This window comes from Phocoena phocoena, chromosome 8, assembly GCF_963924675.1.
Source record: "Phocoena phocoena chromosome 8, mPhoPho1.1, whole genome shotgun sequence".
NCBI classification, from domain to species: Eukaryota; Metazoa; Chordata; class Mammalia; order Artiodactyla; family Phocoenidae; genus Phocoena; species Phocoena phocoena.
This window is the reverse complement of record NC_089226.1, coordinates 60,970,904-60,986,607: the sequence shown is the minus strand read 5'-3', so window position 1 is coordinate 60,986,607 and position 15,704 is coordinate 60,970,904. Positions and strand designations below refer to the sequence as shown.

Here is a 15,704-nt window from a genome sequence, read left to right as displayed (position 1 = left end):
AGGTAGGGAAATAACAGGTCTGCTGAGATCTGCGTGAAAAGCCAAGAGATTTTCATAGTTGAACTTCCTGAACCCCCTGAGTGCTGGGCCAGGCAGCCATGGGACTTGGAAGGAAGCATCAAGCAGTACATCCTGATGATTTCTCAGAGGGGCCGCCAGGGGGGACTACAGTACGCCTGCTCCTTCCCAAAGAGCCAGCCCTTAAGTAGCCCAGCGATAAATGGAGGCAGGTGGGGCCCAAGAGGATGGTTCTGAGACAGGCTGAGACCTGGGGCCCTTTGCTGCAGTGCTGCAGTGCTAGCACCTGGACACACCTCTCCTCAAGCAACAAAATACAAAGAAACTGTACGGAACTAAAAATAACTGCGTGCATGCCCAGATCGGGCAAATTCTGGACCCCAAAGTTACAAAGAGACCAAAAAACCCAACTGCCACTTTTGAAGAGCCGGGAGCAAAAACAGGGAGTCGGGAGCAAAAGCAGGATACTGAGCATGCCCCCTGCACACACCACCTAAGCAGTGGGCAAAACACCTAAGCCACCCCTCTGGCACGACCCCTGGACACACCCCTACCCTCATCCCATATAAGGAACAAACGTGCCCCCCACTTCAGGCAGCAAGCAGGGGAACCTGTTGTTTGTTCTCACTCCCCGCTGCTGCAGCAGGGGTCCCAATAAAGCCTTGCTTGAATTTCTTGTCTGGCCTCTAGTCAATTTCTATTGACCGGGGAAGGCCAAGAACCCTGGTCGGTAATAGTTAGAGGCTGGGACATAGTCTGTCCTCCTGCGGTAACAGAGGCTGCAAGGAATTTCCATTTCTAGAGAGAATGAGAAATCAGGCATGTAACCAAAGAGACGTGTGTAAGTGCTTTAAAGGTGGAGAATGTGCTGGAAAGGAGAAGAGTTTTCTATCTAACTTTATGCCTGTACCTAGGGAATGAAGGTGGTTGAAAACAGTTATAATGATGAAGCAACGTCCCTCACCTGTTAATACCCTCAGGGATCATACATCAAGCATGATGTAGAAAAGCTGGGATCTATTTCTGGCTCTGTCACTCATCAACTGTGTGATAATGAGCAAATGACTTTAACTCCCTGAACCTTTCATGGTTCACTTGTAAACCAGGAATAATAATTATTTCATGGGATCGTGGTTAGAATTATATTACAATAGAAAGGCACTCAGAAAGGAACTTGACACATCATATAAGCTCCATACATACTCCCTTTTCCTTTCCAATAGGAAATTGAGAACAGGCTTCAGTAATCTGCCTGGACTCTTCTGCATTGTCCATCCATATGCCACACTTCCTCCACCACTCAGAGTCAGAGTTTTGGCTCTTTTAAAATAAACTTTTTATCTTGGGATAAATTCAGATTTGTGGAAAAGTTAAAAAGATAGTGTAGAGAATTTCTGTATACCCTTCACCCAGTTTTCTTAATGTTAACATAATACATAAACATGGTACATTTGTCAAACCTAAGGGACTAATATTGGTACATTACTATCAACTAAAGTTCAGATTTTATTTGGATTTCACCAGTTTTCTCACTAGTGTCTGTTTTCTGTCTGTTCCAGGATTCAATGTAGGTACTATATCCCAATTAGTTATCATGTCTCCTTAGTCTCTTCTGGTCTGTGATGATTTCTCAATTTTTCCTTGGTTTTCATGACCTTGAGAGTCTTAAGAAAGTTGGTCAGTTATTTTGTAGAAAAGCCATCCTCTCTTCCTTTCTCTCTAGCATGAAAAGAAGACAATGTAGAGGTGTCAGGCTACACTGCAGGATGTCCTGACACCTCTTTTTTTAAATTTAGTTTTATTTCTTATACAATTTTTAAAGGTTGCTTTCCATTTACAGTTATTACAAAACATTGTCTATATTCCCTGTGTTGTACAATACATTCTTGAGGCTATCTTACACCCAGTAGTTTGTAAGCTCCACTCCCCCACCCCTATATTTCCCCTCCACGCCCACTGGTAACCACTGTTTGCTCTCTATATCTGTGAGTCCTAACTCCTCTTTATTCCACTCCAGGTTCCAGTGTTTCCTGCAGATTAGGGAACAGGATATTTCCAGGTTCTGTCTGCTTGAGGCTATTAGCAGTTCCTGGGGTTTTCCAGGTGGTTCTTTCAACCAGGAGACCAATCTCTCTGTCATCCATGGGCCACACCCCAATATAAGCCTTCCTATACCTATTACACACCATTTTTTCATTCATTGAAATTTTAGAAATTTTGGAGTTCCTTATATTTCAGTTTCTAGGGATAAAGAGATCATTTTTTAATGAATTCTTAACCGTTTGTTGACATCTCTCTGACGAAATATTTTCTTTAGCTTTTCCAGTACCTAATTCTAGGATGCTTTCTTTGCCTTACAAGTAATAAATATGGCTAATGCAAGAGTCAGCTCTCAAATCAGGGATGGGATAAAGAATGATAAATGGAAGTAGGCAGGTGAAACTTAAGTGTAATTCTATCTTCTTATGAGAGACTGCTCCCCATTCAACTCATTCTAAAATCTAAATTATCCAATATTATTTGAAATGGTTCACAAATTTGGGGTCCCCTTATTCACTGTGCTTTACCCAGAGATTAGATAGGCATCAATCCTATCCTCTAGTAGCTTATGCCTCAAAAAAAGAGTAAATGTGTGTAAAAACTAAACTGGTATATTACTCTCTCCTTTAGTAGACAAGGAGGAATAGGGAAGGCTTTATGTAAAAGAGGATGATGTTTGAGTTGAGACTTTAAGGATACATTGGCCTTAAATACATAAAAACAAAAGGCTTGCCTGGATTATAGTTAAGATCATTGTATATGGCATCAAGTAGAACTTAAACTCCTGACTTTTAAACTAGGTACCCTGTGCCAGGTACCTAGACTCTAAATGCATCAGCACCCATTCTATAAAATTGAGATGATAAGACTATCTAGAGAGTTATAAATAAGATGATATGTATAAAACACCAAGCCAGTCATTCGCATGTTTGCTCTCAAATATATCCCTTCTCCCTCTTTATTGCAAGAGGTTAATTCCTGAATGCTGGGTTTCCCAGGTTCCCTTGTGATCTGGTTTCTAACTGGGTTTAAGCATTGCAAATATTGGAGGAAGGTTGACCAGATCCTCTAGATGAACCTGAGGTGTGATTAAATTAGTGACCTTTATTCAGCAGGCAGTGAGGGTAAGAAAAAAGAGAAGCAAGACAATCAGCCTTGGGGGAAAGGGAAGTGAGGCAAGGAAAAAATGCAAAACAATGCAATTCGATGCATTATCACACTGGATAATGATTCATAATGAGTTTCAAAAAAGACCTGACAAGCTCCTTGGCCAGTGGATTTGCTCATCAGAACTGCAAGGAGTCTCATCTAGAAATAGTCCAGGGGAGAGAAAGGAAGGGAATTTATCAGTCCCACTCTCTCCTATCTCTCCTATCAATGTTCACCTCATGGAGAACTAACCCCCTGCACTTTTTGCTTGTGGCATTTGCCTATAGCAGCTGCTCAGAAATCTGGATCCCATGCCCTGCAGCGTGATGTCTCATCCAAATCGGACAGTGTGTGTATGGAGTGGTAACCCAGCACTGGTAGGGTGCTAAGAGAATAAGAGGGGGTTCTAGAGAATCTGATGTGGTGCACAAGATTAGTATACAATACATATCATCCTGCAAGACAGTGGTGAAGAAAAATCTTCCCAATGGACAAAACTTGAAGCAGGGGGTTGTCTGCTTTGCTTGAAAAAAAAAAAAAAGATGAATTGATGTAGATGATATATATACCACCTTGACTGTGTCTTACAGGTTGGCCTGTGGTCCAGGGCTGAAAAATAAAAGATTCAAAGATTGATAACAAAGAGTTATGGATAGAAGTATGCATTGAACGTCTAGGAAAGGGTCCAGAGTGAAAATATTTTTGTCCCATGTGAATACACACCAGAGGACATACAACACAGAGAAGGCACTCAATAATCAGGTAAATAAGATGACCCATCCTGTGGGTGCTGACCAGCCTCTTCCCAGTCACATGTTGCTTGTTCAGTGGGCTCTTATACAAGCGTCTTTATCAGTAGTGGTAAACAGATAGCTTGAAGAGAAACCCATGGTCAGGCAGAGATTATATCCCTGCTGCTACCGACACTTGCACCTAAAAGGCCAACTCTGAAGCCTGATTTTTCCCTCTTTCTAAGAGAATCTAGACAGTCTTCTAGTGGAATGTTAATGACATTGAACTGACAGCAATTGTCCTCACAAAATAGGTACTGTTCCAGAGACAGATTCATTTTCCATCTTACATTGCTTCTGCCAGCACCACCATTTTTAGACTTACACCATCTGTGTATCCAACAATATCACCTGCAACCAAGGAACTGATTTTACAGTCCAAGAATTCTGATAGTGGGATTGCCCTGTGGAATGCAGTGGTCTGACAATGTATACCATCAGCCAGAAAAAGTTGGCCCAATAAAACTCTGGGATGTACTGCTGAAGGCTCAGGTATGGCAACAATTTGGAAAGCCCACCCTATGATATAGGAAGGTTGTCCCATAAATTCTGGTACATGCTTAAAATCAACAACTAATATGTGATTTTTATATCCATTATAAACACTCTTCAGAGAATCAAGAAGGGAGGTGGATGTGGCCCCTATTACCATCAAACTAGTAATATTTACAGAACATTTTCTTTCCACCTCCCCCCAACATAGGGCTCAGCACTGTTCGAAGGGTCTAGTAAAGAAAGGAGAAGCTCTTCCACCAGAGTAAGAAAATCTGTTCTAATAAATAGGAATTTGCCACTATCCCCTGGATCTCTGGGGGTAGTGAAGAAGCCACTGAAGAAATAGAGGATGGGGTTTCTATACTAGCTGGAATGACATCCCTATTACCAAGAGAACTTGAGTTGCTGGTACATAATGGGGGCAAGGAAGACTATGCCTAAAACCTAAAATATGCATTGGAGAGATTCCTAGTTACCATCGTCCAGTAACAGTGGCCAATGCATTAAAGATAGGAACATTGATACTGAACCTTCAGGAATGAAGATTTGGGTCACCTCACTAGGAAAAGAACACTGAAGTACTAAAGTGCTGGCAGTGAATGAGGAGAATTTGGAATGAGTGGCAACTTTGGTCTTATAGCCAATTGCCAAGGTGGGAACTGTTGCAGCTATGTATGCATTACGTTAATTGATCTGTGTGCATATTATTGAACATTTGGCAAAGAAACCCTGTGGCATATGTATTAACATCCTCATATGATAGATGAGGACACGGATGCTCAGAGAAATGGCATGTCACTAGTAAATAGCAAGGCTAGCACTGAATCCAGTCTGCCCTATCATGAGACCTGTGCTCTTTTCTACGGTTCTCCTGCCAACAGTTCTACTTCGTGCCTGCTGGAAACCACAGAGGGTCTGCAGTGATGTGAAGCAGCCATTTTCTGAGTGTTTTCAAACTCACATACAAGTCTCTTCTTCCTTTCATTTTTTCATTTGTTTGTTTGTTTGTTTAACTCTGTTTCCAACTTTGCTTTCTGGGACTATGTTCCTGGAATTAAGTCTGGGTACAGTGGCACAATTTGGACATTAGATATCACCTGAGAGCCTTTCACTGAGCAAATTCTCTTCAGAACAGAATTGGAAATTTCAAAGAAGCATGAAGTGTCTTTAGGTTTCCAAAATCTATAGAAAATATTAAGTGAAGTTCAACGGATGTTTTTACATTAAGTTATACAGGGACCAAAAAAAAAAAAAGAATGAGTAAGAAAGAATTGAGAATTCTTCTAGCCTTACCATCCTTCCTCTTTTCTCTTTTCTCCTTCCTCCTCTACTGTCTAACAGAGACATTTCTATCAGCTGCCCCTGCAGCCTCTGCCCGAACTATCAGGGCAGCCTGTTATCTCCTGGCTGTCCCTAAAATGAGGATTTTCCCTGGAACTTTAACTCTCATGCACTATGCCTACTGCATCACTTAAAGCAAGTCACCTCACTCCATTCAGCCTCTGTGTCCGTTCCTGTAATATGAGTAATAAACCCTGAATCGCTACGTTGTTGTGTGACTTAAATAATATAACCTGACATAGCAGTGTTATTCACGATAGCCAAAAGATGGACGCCACCCAAGCATCCACTGACAGATGAATGGATAATCAAAATGTATACCCAGACACTGGAATATTATTCAGCCTTAAAGAGGAAGGAAATCCTGTTACATGCTACAACATGGATGAACCTTGAGGACATTACGTTAAGTAAAAGAAACCAGTCACGAAGGGACAAATAGTGTATGATTCCACTTACATGAGGCACCTAAAATAGTCAAACTCAGAAACAGAACGGTGGTTGCCAGGGTCTGAGGGGAGGGAATGGGAAATTATTGTTTAATGGATACAGAGTTTTAGTCTGGCAAGATGAAGAAAGTTCTGTGCATGTGTGGTGGTAATGGTTATACAACAATGTGAATGTATTGAATGCCACTGAACTATACACTTAAAATTGGTTAAGATGGTAAATGTTATGTGTATTTTTCCACAACTTTAATAATACTAATAAAACAGCCAGAAAAAATCCCTAGCTCGGTGATAAGTGCACAGTTGGTGCTGAATAAATAAATGTCAAGTCCCTTCTTACCCACTCACTGATGTGATGCCACCTTGGGGTAATGCGAAAAAAACCTCTCTCCCCCTGATATTAAAAGAATGTCAAGTCTCCTGGGCTTCTCTAGTGGCGCAGTGGTTGAGAGTCCGCCTGCCGAGGCAGGGGACACGGGTTCGTGCCCCGGTCCGGGAAGATCCCACATGCCGCGGAGCGGCTGGGCCCGTGAGCCATGGCCGCTGAGCCTGCGCGTCCGGAGCCTGTGCTCCGCAACGGGAGAGGCCACAACAGTGAGAGGCCCGCGTACCGCAAAAAAAAAAAAAAAAAAAAGAATATCAAGTCTCCTGAAAAGGAATGGTTTGGGGAAGTAGGAAACAGAAGGTGGCCTTGCGGGAGAGCTCCGGGCACTCCTGTCCATCCAAACCTCCTTAAAAGCCGCTCCTGCACGCGGGCACACCACGTAGGCGTGGGGTGATGACCAGTGTCAGATAAAGCAGCATGACTCCTCCACGCAGCAGATAACGATATTTTCCTCTGTTAGACAGTGAGAACACGAGTGGGAGCGCAAAGCAAGGACTAAATGCTGCGGAGCTTTCACTCAGCCCCAGCCTCCCAAAAGCCCCCGCCCACGGTTCGCGTCGCAGGCCGCACCTCAACCCCTCCTCCTTCCTCCTCCCTTTGCCCCGCCCACTCACCTCCTGCTCCGCCCCCTCCCTTTCAGACGGGTCTTTGACAGGAAATCGAAAGTGAAACAGGGAGCCGGCTACTATCTGCTAAGTTCTTCGGAAAGGTGAGTGAATTTGGCTAGACGGAGGTACCCCAGCCCTGCCTTGGGGACCTCTCTCCCCTTCCCCAGATCTGAAGAGCCCCTTCCTAAGCAGTCCCCACCCCTAGAGCCTTCGATCTCAGTTTTCCCTTCGCAGCAGGTCTCCCTCAACCCTAACCCAGCAGTTCTTCCCCTGCTGCCTGGGTGGAGGCTGGGCTGCGAACCTGACTTCCAAGAATGAACTCGGGCTGCCCTGCTGCCGGCACCTGAGCTGGGATGAAGGACCCAGGGAAACTGGGAGAACTAGGATGGCAACCTAGCTCGGAGGGTGGTCCAGGGGAGCCCGGTGTGGGGTGGTTCTGCAATCCCTGAGACTCCTATCCCCAAAAGGCCCCCTCTGGAGGTGAGAGGGACAGGGTTGCTTAGAATGTTAGAAACGTATGGGTCTATGCCCTGGAAGAAACTAAGACAGGTGCCAGGTTCAGAGTAGCTGAGAGAAGAGCTCAGGGAGTGCTCAATCAACCACACATTTGTGTGTGTGTATACACATATGTATATACATATACACATATACATATGTGCACATACAGATATACATATATACTTATGAGAATATATAAGTATAAATATTCTTATATATATTCATATTACAGATAGATAGATATAGATAGTTCCTGCCATTATTGCAAAAATTAATGAAGATCTAGGTGAAGTATGTAGCACCTGGCACATGGAAGGTGCCTGGTAAATGGTCGCCACTATTAGGATTAGCTCTCAACGGAGTCGAAGACCAGTGGCCTGAGATGGAAGATGGACAGGTAAAGCCTGAGCACTGAGGGCTTAAGAAGAGATGGACATGATGAAAGTCGAATTGTAAGCAGCAGTATCTCAGGTTCTCAACAATTTTTGCTCTCTCTTTTGGGGACTCAGTTTCCCCTTCTGTCTGACTGGATCCGTGAACCAGACTATGGAGGAGAAGCTCTTGTTATTCAGGTTGAGTTCCTTGTCTTTTCTTGTTTTCATCCCCTCTAGCTCACTCTCTCTGGTGGTTTCCCTTGAATTGTCTTACTTTTCTCACACAGCGCTTCTCATCTCCTCCTTCCCTCTTCTTCTCTCCCGCTAGGCTACTGGAAGATCTCCCCAGTGGTGCTTAATAGGAACATTACCCCTATGGCCTCAGCAGTGCCCTTGGCAATGATGTGGGAGGAGGTCACGTGCTCTATCTGCCTGGATCCCATGGTGGAGCCCATGAGCATCGAATGTGGTCACAGCTTCTGCCAGGAATGCATCTCTGAGGTTGGGAAAATTGGGGGCAGCGTCTGTCCTGTGTGCCGGCGCCGCTTCCTGCTCCGGAACCTCCGGCCCAACCGACAGGTGGCCAACATGGTGGAGAATCTTAGAAAAATCAGCCAGGATGCCAAGGAGGGCACACAAGAGGAGCTGTGTGTGGTGCACAGAGAGAAACTTCACCTATTTTGTAAGGAAGATGGGAAGGCCCTTTGCTGGGTGTGTTCCCAGTCCCAGAAACACCGTGACCACCCCATGGTCCCTATTGAGGAGGCAGCTCAGGAGTACCAGGTGAGGCCTTAGCATGGAGGCACGAACGGGTAGGAAGCAGATAGGGCCTTGATGACTGCTTTGTTCCCCAGGGCTGGGAATGGGAGAGAGTCACCTGTGGAGTTGAGGGGATGGGGAAAGGATGGGGGTCTCCTGCCTTCTGTGTCTTATTTAAGGGGAGAATTGCAAGCTCAGCACAATTTTCTCATTCCCCAGGAGCAGGGTGTATGCTATGGGAAAATGCTGCATGGATTATGTTTCCCTGTGGCCTCCTGGTTAATTAAGAATGAGTAGTGCCCCCATCCCTACTACCCCAACAGTGTGGCTCTATTTTGTAAGAAACATCAGGCTTTTTCCAAAGTCTTCCCATCCACAGAATTCCTACCCCAAACAGACTCTAGTTCTTGCTCATCCTCTGCACTCAGACTTTTCTAAGAATCAGTATGATCTTCCCCCACCTCATGCCACTGCATCTTACTTCTTGATCTGAGTGGGCATTAACCTGCTATCTTTCTCTGCAGGAGAAGCTCCAGGTGGCACTACAGAAACTAAGAAACAAGCAGAAGTTGACTGAGAAGTTGGAAGTGGATGTTGCAAAGAAGAAAGCAGGCTGGAAGGCAAGAGTCATGTCCTGAAGGGAATCTTAGATCAGAAGCCCGGGGAGGGTCCAGGGTCCTGGACTCAAGAAAGCCCTAACCATAGCTATGCCAGTCCCTCTATCTCACTCCCCAAGAACCAGTTGTCCCCTAGGTCTCCTGATGGAGGGGAATAAAAACGGGTGGAGCTCAAAGAGAGCTCCCAATCAGATGGAGAGTCTTAAGAGAAGCTGCTGAGGGACAAGACACACCCTGAAGCTCCTTCTCCTTGAGCCCAGTCTCTGGAGATGACAGCACAGAGCCTCAGTGTCTGGGACGGAGGAATCCCAGGAGAGATGCCAATGACTTGGCCCGTCGGGAAACGACACGGGCTGTGAGGAACAGGCTTAAGGGAACCATCAAGGTCTAAGGTAGGAAAAACAGTCTGACCAGTTGGTTGCTTGACCATGTCCAGATCACTGGTCCAAGTGTAATGGAGAGCTACAGCTTGTTCTGCACCAGGAATTAGGAGGCAGGGCGTGCCAGGGACTAGAAGGGAGGGGAAGGAGCTCATGGCCAGGAGATCCCAGAAGAAGAAGATTTGGGACCGGTGAAGGGTGAGTCAGGCTGTGGTGGCAAAAGGGGTCATCCTGTGTCATCGAGTGACCCTCCAGTTACAAGCAGCAGAGAGCAAGCCAAGAATATCCCAAAGACTCCTTTTCCCCAGAACTTAGGAACGGGGTTGTGAGCCTGTCTTTGCGAGGTTGTTGGCAGTGGGGCCAGATGTTACTCCCTCAGTTACTCACTGAGATATGAAGACCAAGGGGCATGTTTGGGTGGCGATTTGAAGGAGGTTGAGGAAATCTCCAATACCATAGGCGGATGCCACTGTGGTTGCAGGGCAGCCATGGTGCGCCCCCAGCAGCCCTGTTCCCCTCTTAGTCCCAGGAGCCTCAGCCCCCCACCTCCCCAGCAAAATTGTAGATGTGTGTGTTTATTCCCAGACAGAGCCAGAGTGGTGAGTCTTCCAGGAATAGAAATAGATACGGGCACTTCCATTCCCAAAGCTTAGGAGACTGTGATAAAAAAAAAAAAAAAAACACCTCTTTTCTTTCCATTGACACCAAAGGGGAAGGTTGAGGCACACAAATTGAGGATTCACAAAGAGTTTGTAAGACAGAAAAACTTCCTGGCTGAAGAGGAGCAGAGGCAACTGCAGAAGCTGGAGGAGGATGAGAGGGAACAGCTGAGAGTCCTGGGGGCCACCGAGGCCAGCCTGGCGCAGCAGAGCCAGGCCCTGCAGGAGCTGATCTCAGAACTAGACAGGAGGAGTCGGGGCTCAGCGCTGGAACTGCTGCAGGTGAGGCCTGAGGACGGGATCCCCTCTGAGATTCAAGGAGTAATTGAAAAAAGCCAGAGCTCTTCGGGGCTACCTTCAGAGCACACAGAGACTTGGTCCCTGGAGTTTTCTTAAATAAAACAAACTGGAATTCAGACCCATGAGTGGTTTGCATTCAACGCATGGAAAGGTACAAAGTTAGGTGGGAATATTCCATGCAGCAATTAAAAGAAATGGACATCTCTGCTAAGTGCCTGCTCTAATACATACCAGATTCATGACCTTGAGAAAGTACCTTAATCTTTCTGAGGATCAGGTTTCTCATATGTTAAATGGATATTAGAGTATTACATATCTCCGAGAGACAGTAGACCAGCCCCAGCCCTGCCACCAATTCTCTCTGTTACCCTAAGTTGTCATTTTCCTTTCCTAGACCTAATTTCTCCATCTGTGAAACAAGGGGGAGGGAGTGGGCTAAATAACAGGGGTTCCCCAGGCTTTAGTCATAAATTTAGCATCTTTACACTTTCTGCTACTTCTGTGAACTACCCAAATGATGTGAGCATGTTACTTTTTTCTTTAAATTGTCTCACTCTTTTACCTGAATAAATTTAGTTTAAAAGGAAATTTGTCCTCAAAGACAAATATCGTGATATCACTTATATGTGGAATCTAAAAAAATAATACAAAGGAACTTATTTTACAAAACAGAAACAGACTCACAGACATAAAAAACAGACTTATGGTTACCAAGGGGGAAAGGGGGTGGGAGATAAATTAGAGGTTTGGGACTAACAGACATACACTACTGTATATAAAATAGATAAATAACAAGGACCTACTGAATAGCACAGGGAACTGTATTCAATATCTTGCAATAATCTATAATGGAAAAGAATCTGAAAAAGAATCGATATGTATATATATATGTGTGTAACTGAATCACTTTGCCGTACACCTGAAACATTAACTATACTTCAATTAAAATCAACTATACTTCAATTTTAAAAAAAAGAAAAAAGAGATGGGACAAAAAAAAGGGTCTGCTCTTGGGAAAGCCGCACAGGGTCCTGCTCGGTTTCAGCACATATAAAATGCTTAGAACAGTACCTGGGATACAGTATGTGGTTGCATAAATGTTAATTAATTTTATTATCATTTATATTATTAACTAGCTACTGAACATAAAAACAGTAGATTGGAAATGAGGAAATAAAGCTAAAAGTAAAATAACTGCGAAAATAAAATTAAACCTTGTGAGCATAATTTTGTCCTCCCAGGAAAATTAGGACCAGGAAATGAGAATTTTAGAGAAATATTAAAATGTAACTTTGTTTCTCCCTTATTTGGCCTAAGCCAGTGTTCTCATTTGGTAATATAGCTTAGCTGTATATGCTAATTGCACGAATTATTGAGTTATATGGCTATCCTTGTGACTTTGCTTGTTCTATGCCTGTTTCCTAATCTGTAAATGGAATATAAATAACAGTACTTACCTAATAGGAGTTTAGGAATAATTAAGCAAGACAAGTTATACAAAAAGAAGAAAGAAAAAGAAATTTGTCCTAAGCAATAGTAGCCATGTGTTATGTTACTGATACCTTTTCTAATGTATTTCGTAACAATAATATTAATAACTGCAAATTCTTAAATAGTATATATAACATGCCAGGTGTTTAGTCCCTCATGACAACACAATGAGTTGGATGCTACTGTTATCCCCATTTCATAGATGAGAAAACTAAGGGGCAGAGATGTGAAGAGATTTAGTGAGCGACTAAAGCTAAACAGCTTAACCAAGTTCACCTGAATAGTAAGAGGTATTAAGTAGAACACACATCAATGAATTTATTTTTTTTAACTATTTTTTATACATTCATTGATGTGTGTTCTACTTAAAGTCATCTCACATCCACCAATGATAATGCTTGCCTCACTTTGGGAACCTTTGGACTAGATGGTCTCAAAAGTCCCTCTATGCTGTAACATTCTATGGTTCCTCTTTTCCCCACACCTTTTCACTGTCTCTGGGTCAGATATGGTCATGAAGCCATTTCTGGTTTGTGCAGAAAAGCCCACAGGATTGATTTGACTTGGCAGGCTGTCTTCTTCCCGTTATCTAAATCTTGCTTCTGCCCAGCATTGAGCAGAGCTTTCTAAGGCATTTTGCCTGGGCCTAGGAGCCTGCCAGTTCCCCAGGTAAGGACCCCAACCCCTGCCACAGAATATTCTCAGATGTTTTGGTTTCACATACGTGACGGGGGCTACGTTAACTACAGCAGAGGACAGAGCTCTAACTAGCCAGCCCTTCCTCCCCGAATGGTGTAAGCCCACAGATAAGGGCAGTTTCTGTGCGCTCTGTGCGTGCTGACTTGGCCATTCTTTCTCTGTGACTGTCTCTGGGCCTCAGCCAGCCTGGTTATCTCTGCCCCTTTTTTCTCTCCTACCCACCCCCACCAAGAATCTGGTCTTTTTAATTTGTCCTCTGAGTCAGAATTTGTAAGCTGCTCTTACTTGCCCTAACTGTAAGTCACACCCATGCTGGGTTTCTGCTTCCCCCGCAAGCACGCACACATGCCTTTTGTTCCAAGCTGGTCAGAAGCATCTTTTGGGCCTTGGCCCAGAGGGATGGGGCAGAGAGCAGTATCCTGTGGACCTCAGGGTGGCATCGCGTCACCCACAGGACTGAAGTCTCAGTCGTAAACCAATGACTCCAGATCTTACTCTCTGTCTCTTTTCTCCTCAGGAGGTGAAAAGTGTCCTGGAAAGGTAAGGAGAGGTTTTCTTTGTTAGAGGATGGGGCAGCAGGAGGCATTTATACCTGTGAAAAACGGTTTTGAGTTAGAAAATGTGCACTGAAGTTATACCCATCCTCTTCCCTATTCTCAAAGACCCAATCCTCCATAAAATATTTTCTGGTCTCAGAAGGCTAATTAATGGACATCTCAGTTGGTGAGTTGCCCAGAGTAATTGGATTGTAATGTCTTCACAAAATGAAGTTATGACCAACAGGGAAGTTCTGAGTCTACAGCCTGCTGGGACTCTTTCTTTAAAAAGAATCTAACCAGTTTCAAACCTCCCAGAAAGAGCCATGGGTAAGACCCACGATAGGGGTGTGACTCCTTAGGTTCCTCGTGGAAGTGATTCAGCCTATATCAGACACCTTGATGTAAAATGAAACAGAATGTGCTTGCGTGGTGACCTCAGGCTCGGAGTGGAGATACAGACTGTCCAGGTGCTGCAGAGGCCCATTGTAGCCAGCAAGGCTTGGATAGACACTAAATCCTACCTCCTTTTGCCTTCACCCTCAGGAATCCTAACACAGGAGATGTTTTTGCAAATTTGCATTATATTAAATTATCAGTCGTCCCCAAAGGCGATTATAACAACAGGATTTGGGTGAGGTAGGAGTTGGAGTCAGGGTCTCTAACTCTTTTTCCCCCAGGAGTGAGTCCTGGAACCTGAAGGAGCTGGACATCACCTCCCCAGACCTGAGGAATGTGTGCTATGTGCCCGGGGTTAAGAAGATGCTGAGGACATGTGGAGGTGAGGCCAGTACCAGGGTTGTGGGACTGGCCTGCCGGGGAGTGAAAGGGGATAAGGAGGCTTCACAGTGCATCCCAGGGTGGCGGAGAGATGGCAGGTCAGAGTAGGCGGGGCAGGGGCAGAAATAGGGAAGGTGGTTCCCTCTAAGGTCAGGGCAAGGGTCAGAGTTGGCTAGGGGTCATTTCCTCACCCAGTGAGGCTCAGGGTCACCCTTTCATCCTCATCCCCCCACTACAGACACAGGGTCACTGACTCCCCACACTCTCCTGGCCTGACTGTAGTCTTCTCTCTGCAGTACACGTCACTCTGGATCCACATACAGCCAATCCATGGCTCATCCTTTCGGAGAATCGGAGACAAGTAAGGCTTGGAAACACCCAGCAGGAAGTGCCTGAAAATGAGGAGAGATTTGATACCTATCCCATGGTCCTGGGTACCCAGCGCTTTGACTCTGGAAAAGTTTACTGGGAGGTAGATGTGACGGGAAAGGAGGCCTGGGACCTGGGGGTTTGTAGAGACTCCGTGCAGAGGAAGGGGCAGTTTTTGCTCACCCCCAAGAATGGCTTCTGGACAATTTGGCTATGGAACAAACAAAACTATGAGGCTGGCTCCTGGCCCCAGACTCCCCTCCACCTTCAGGTGCCTCCACGCCGAGTTGGGATCTTCCTAGACTATGAGGCCAGCACTGTTTCCTTCTACAACATCACTGACCATGGCTCCCTCATCTACACCTTCTCTGAATGTGCCTTCACTGGACCTCTGCGGCCCTTCTTCAATCCTGGTTTCAATGACGGAGGAAGAAATGCAGCCCCTCTGATCCTCTGTCCACTGACGATGGGCTGGTAGGGATCCAGATGGCTCTCTCTGGACACCAGCACCTCTCTGTTGGTTCCCCTTCTCAGCTACTGGCCCTGTCTTCTTTGCCCATGAACTCCAAACCACCTTTGTCTCTGCAGAGGTGTCAGGATGCCAGCAGGTAAACTTTGGCAGGGAGGTCACCGGAGGTCTATATCAAATGACTTGCAACACCAATATTCCTGCCCTGCATTGCCTTATGATTTCCTCCATGAAACAAGCTATTGTATTTGGCCCCCAGACTCATCTGGATCAACTAAAACATGTTTCTGCCTTCCTTATGTGATTCGAGTTTTGTTTTCTCCTTTCCATCTCTAGGCCTTTGGTCAGATCCCTACTATGTATCTTGCAAAGGGCTTCCTAAATAAATTGGGCCTCAGTCTATCCCATCATTCCTGTCTCGTACACATCTAGGATTATCTTTCCAACATACACGCATCAGATCATGAGTGGCTCCCCACTGCCTATAGAAAAACAGC

At 45.1% G+C, this 15,704-nt stretch overlaps 1 protein-coding gene across 2 annotated transcripts; it reads left to right on the top strand.

The window, feature by feature from the left end:
- The first annotated feature begins 8,489 nt into the window (after window positions 1-8,489).
- On the top strand, window positions 8,490-15,465 carry TRIM21 (tripartite motif containing 21). Of its 2 annotated transcripts, none has more exons than XM_065881916.1 (6): window positions 8,490-8,931; window positions 9,432-9,527; window positions 10,615-10,845; window positions 13,571-13,593; window positions 14,270-14,370; window positions 14,666-15,465. In XM_065881916.1, the coding sequence occupies exons 1-6, from the start codon at window positions 8,524-8,526 to the stop codon at window positions 15,214-15,216; spliced, it is 1,410 nt and encodes a 469-aa protein (XP_065737988.1). In that variant the 5' UTR covers window positions 8,490-8,523; the 3' UTR covers window positions 15,217-15,465. The 2 variants fall into 2 exon arrangements, with proteins under 2 accessions (XP_065737988.1, XP_065737989.1); XM_065881917.1 differs by having other exon boundaries at window positions 8,524-8,931; window positions 9,432-9,533; window positions 10,621-10,845; window positions 14,666-15,216.
- The last annotated feature ends 239 nt before the right edge of the window (window positions 15,466-15,704 follow it).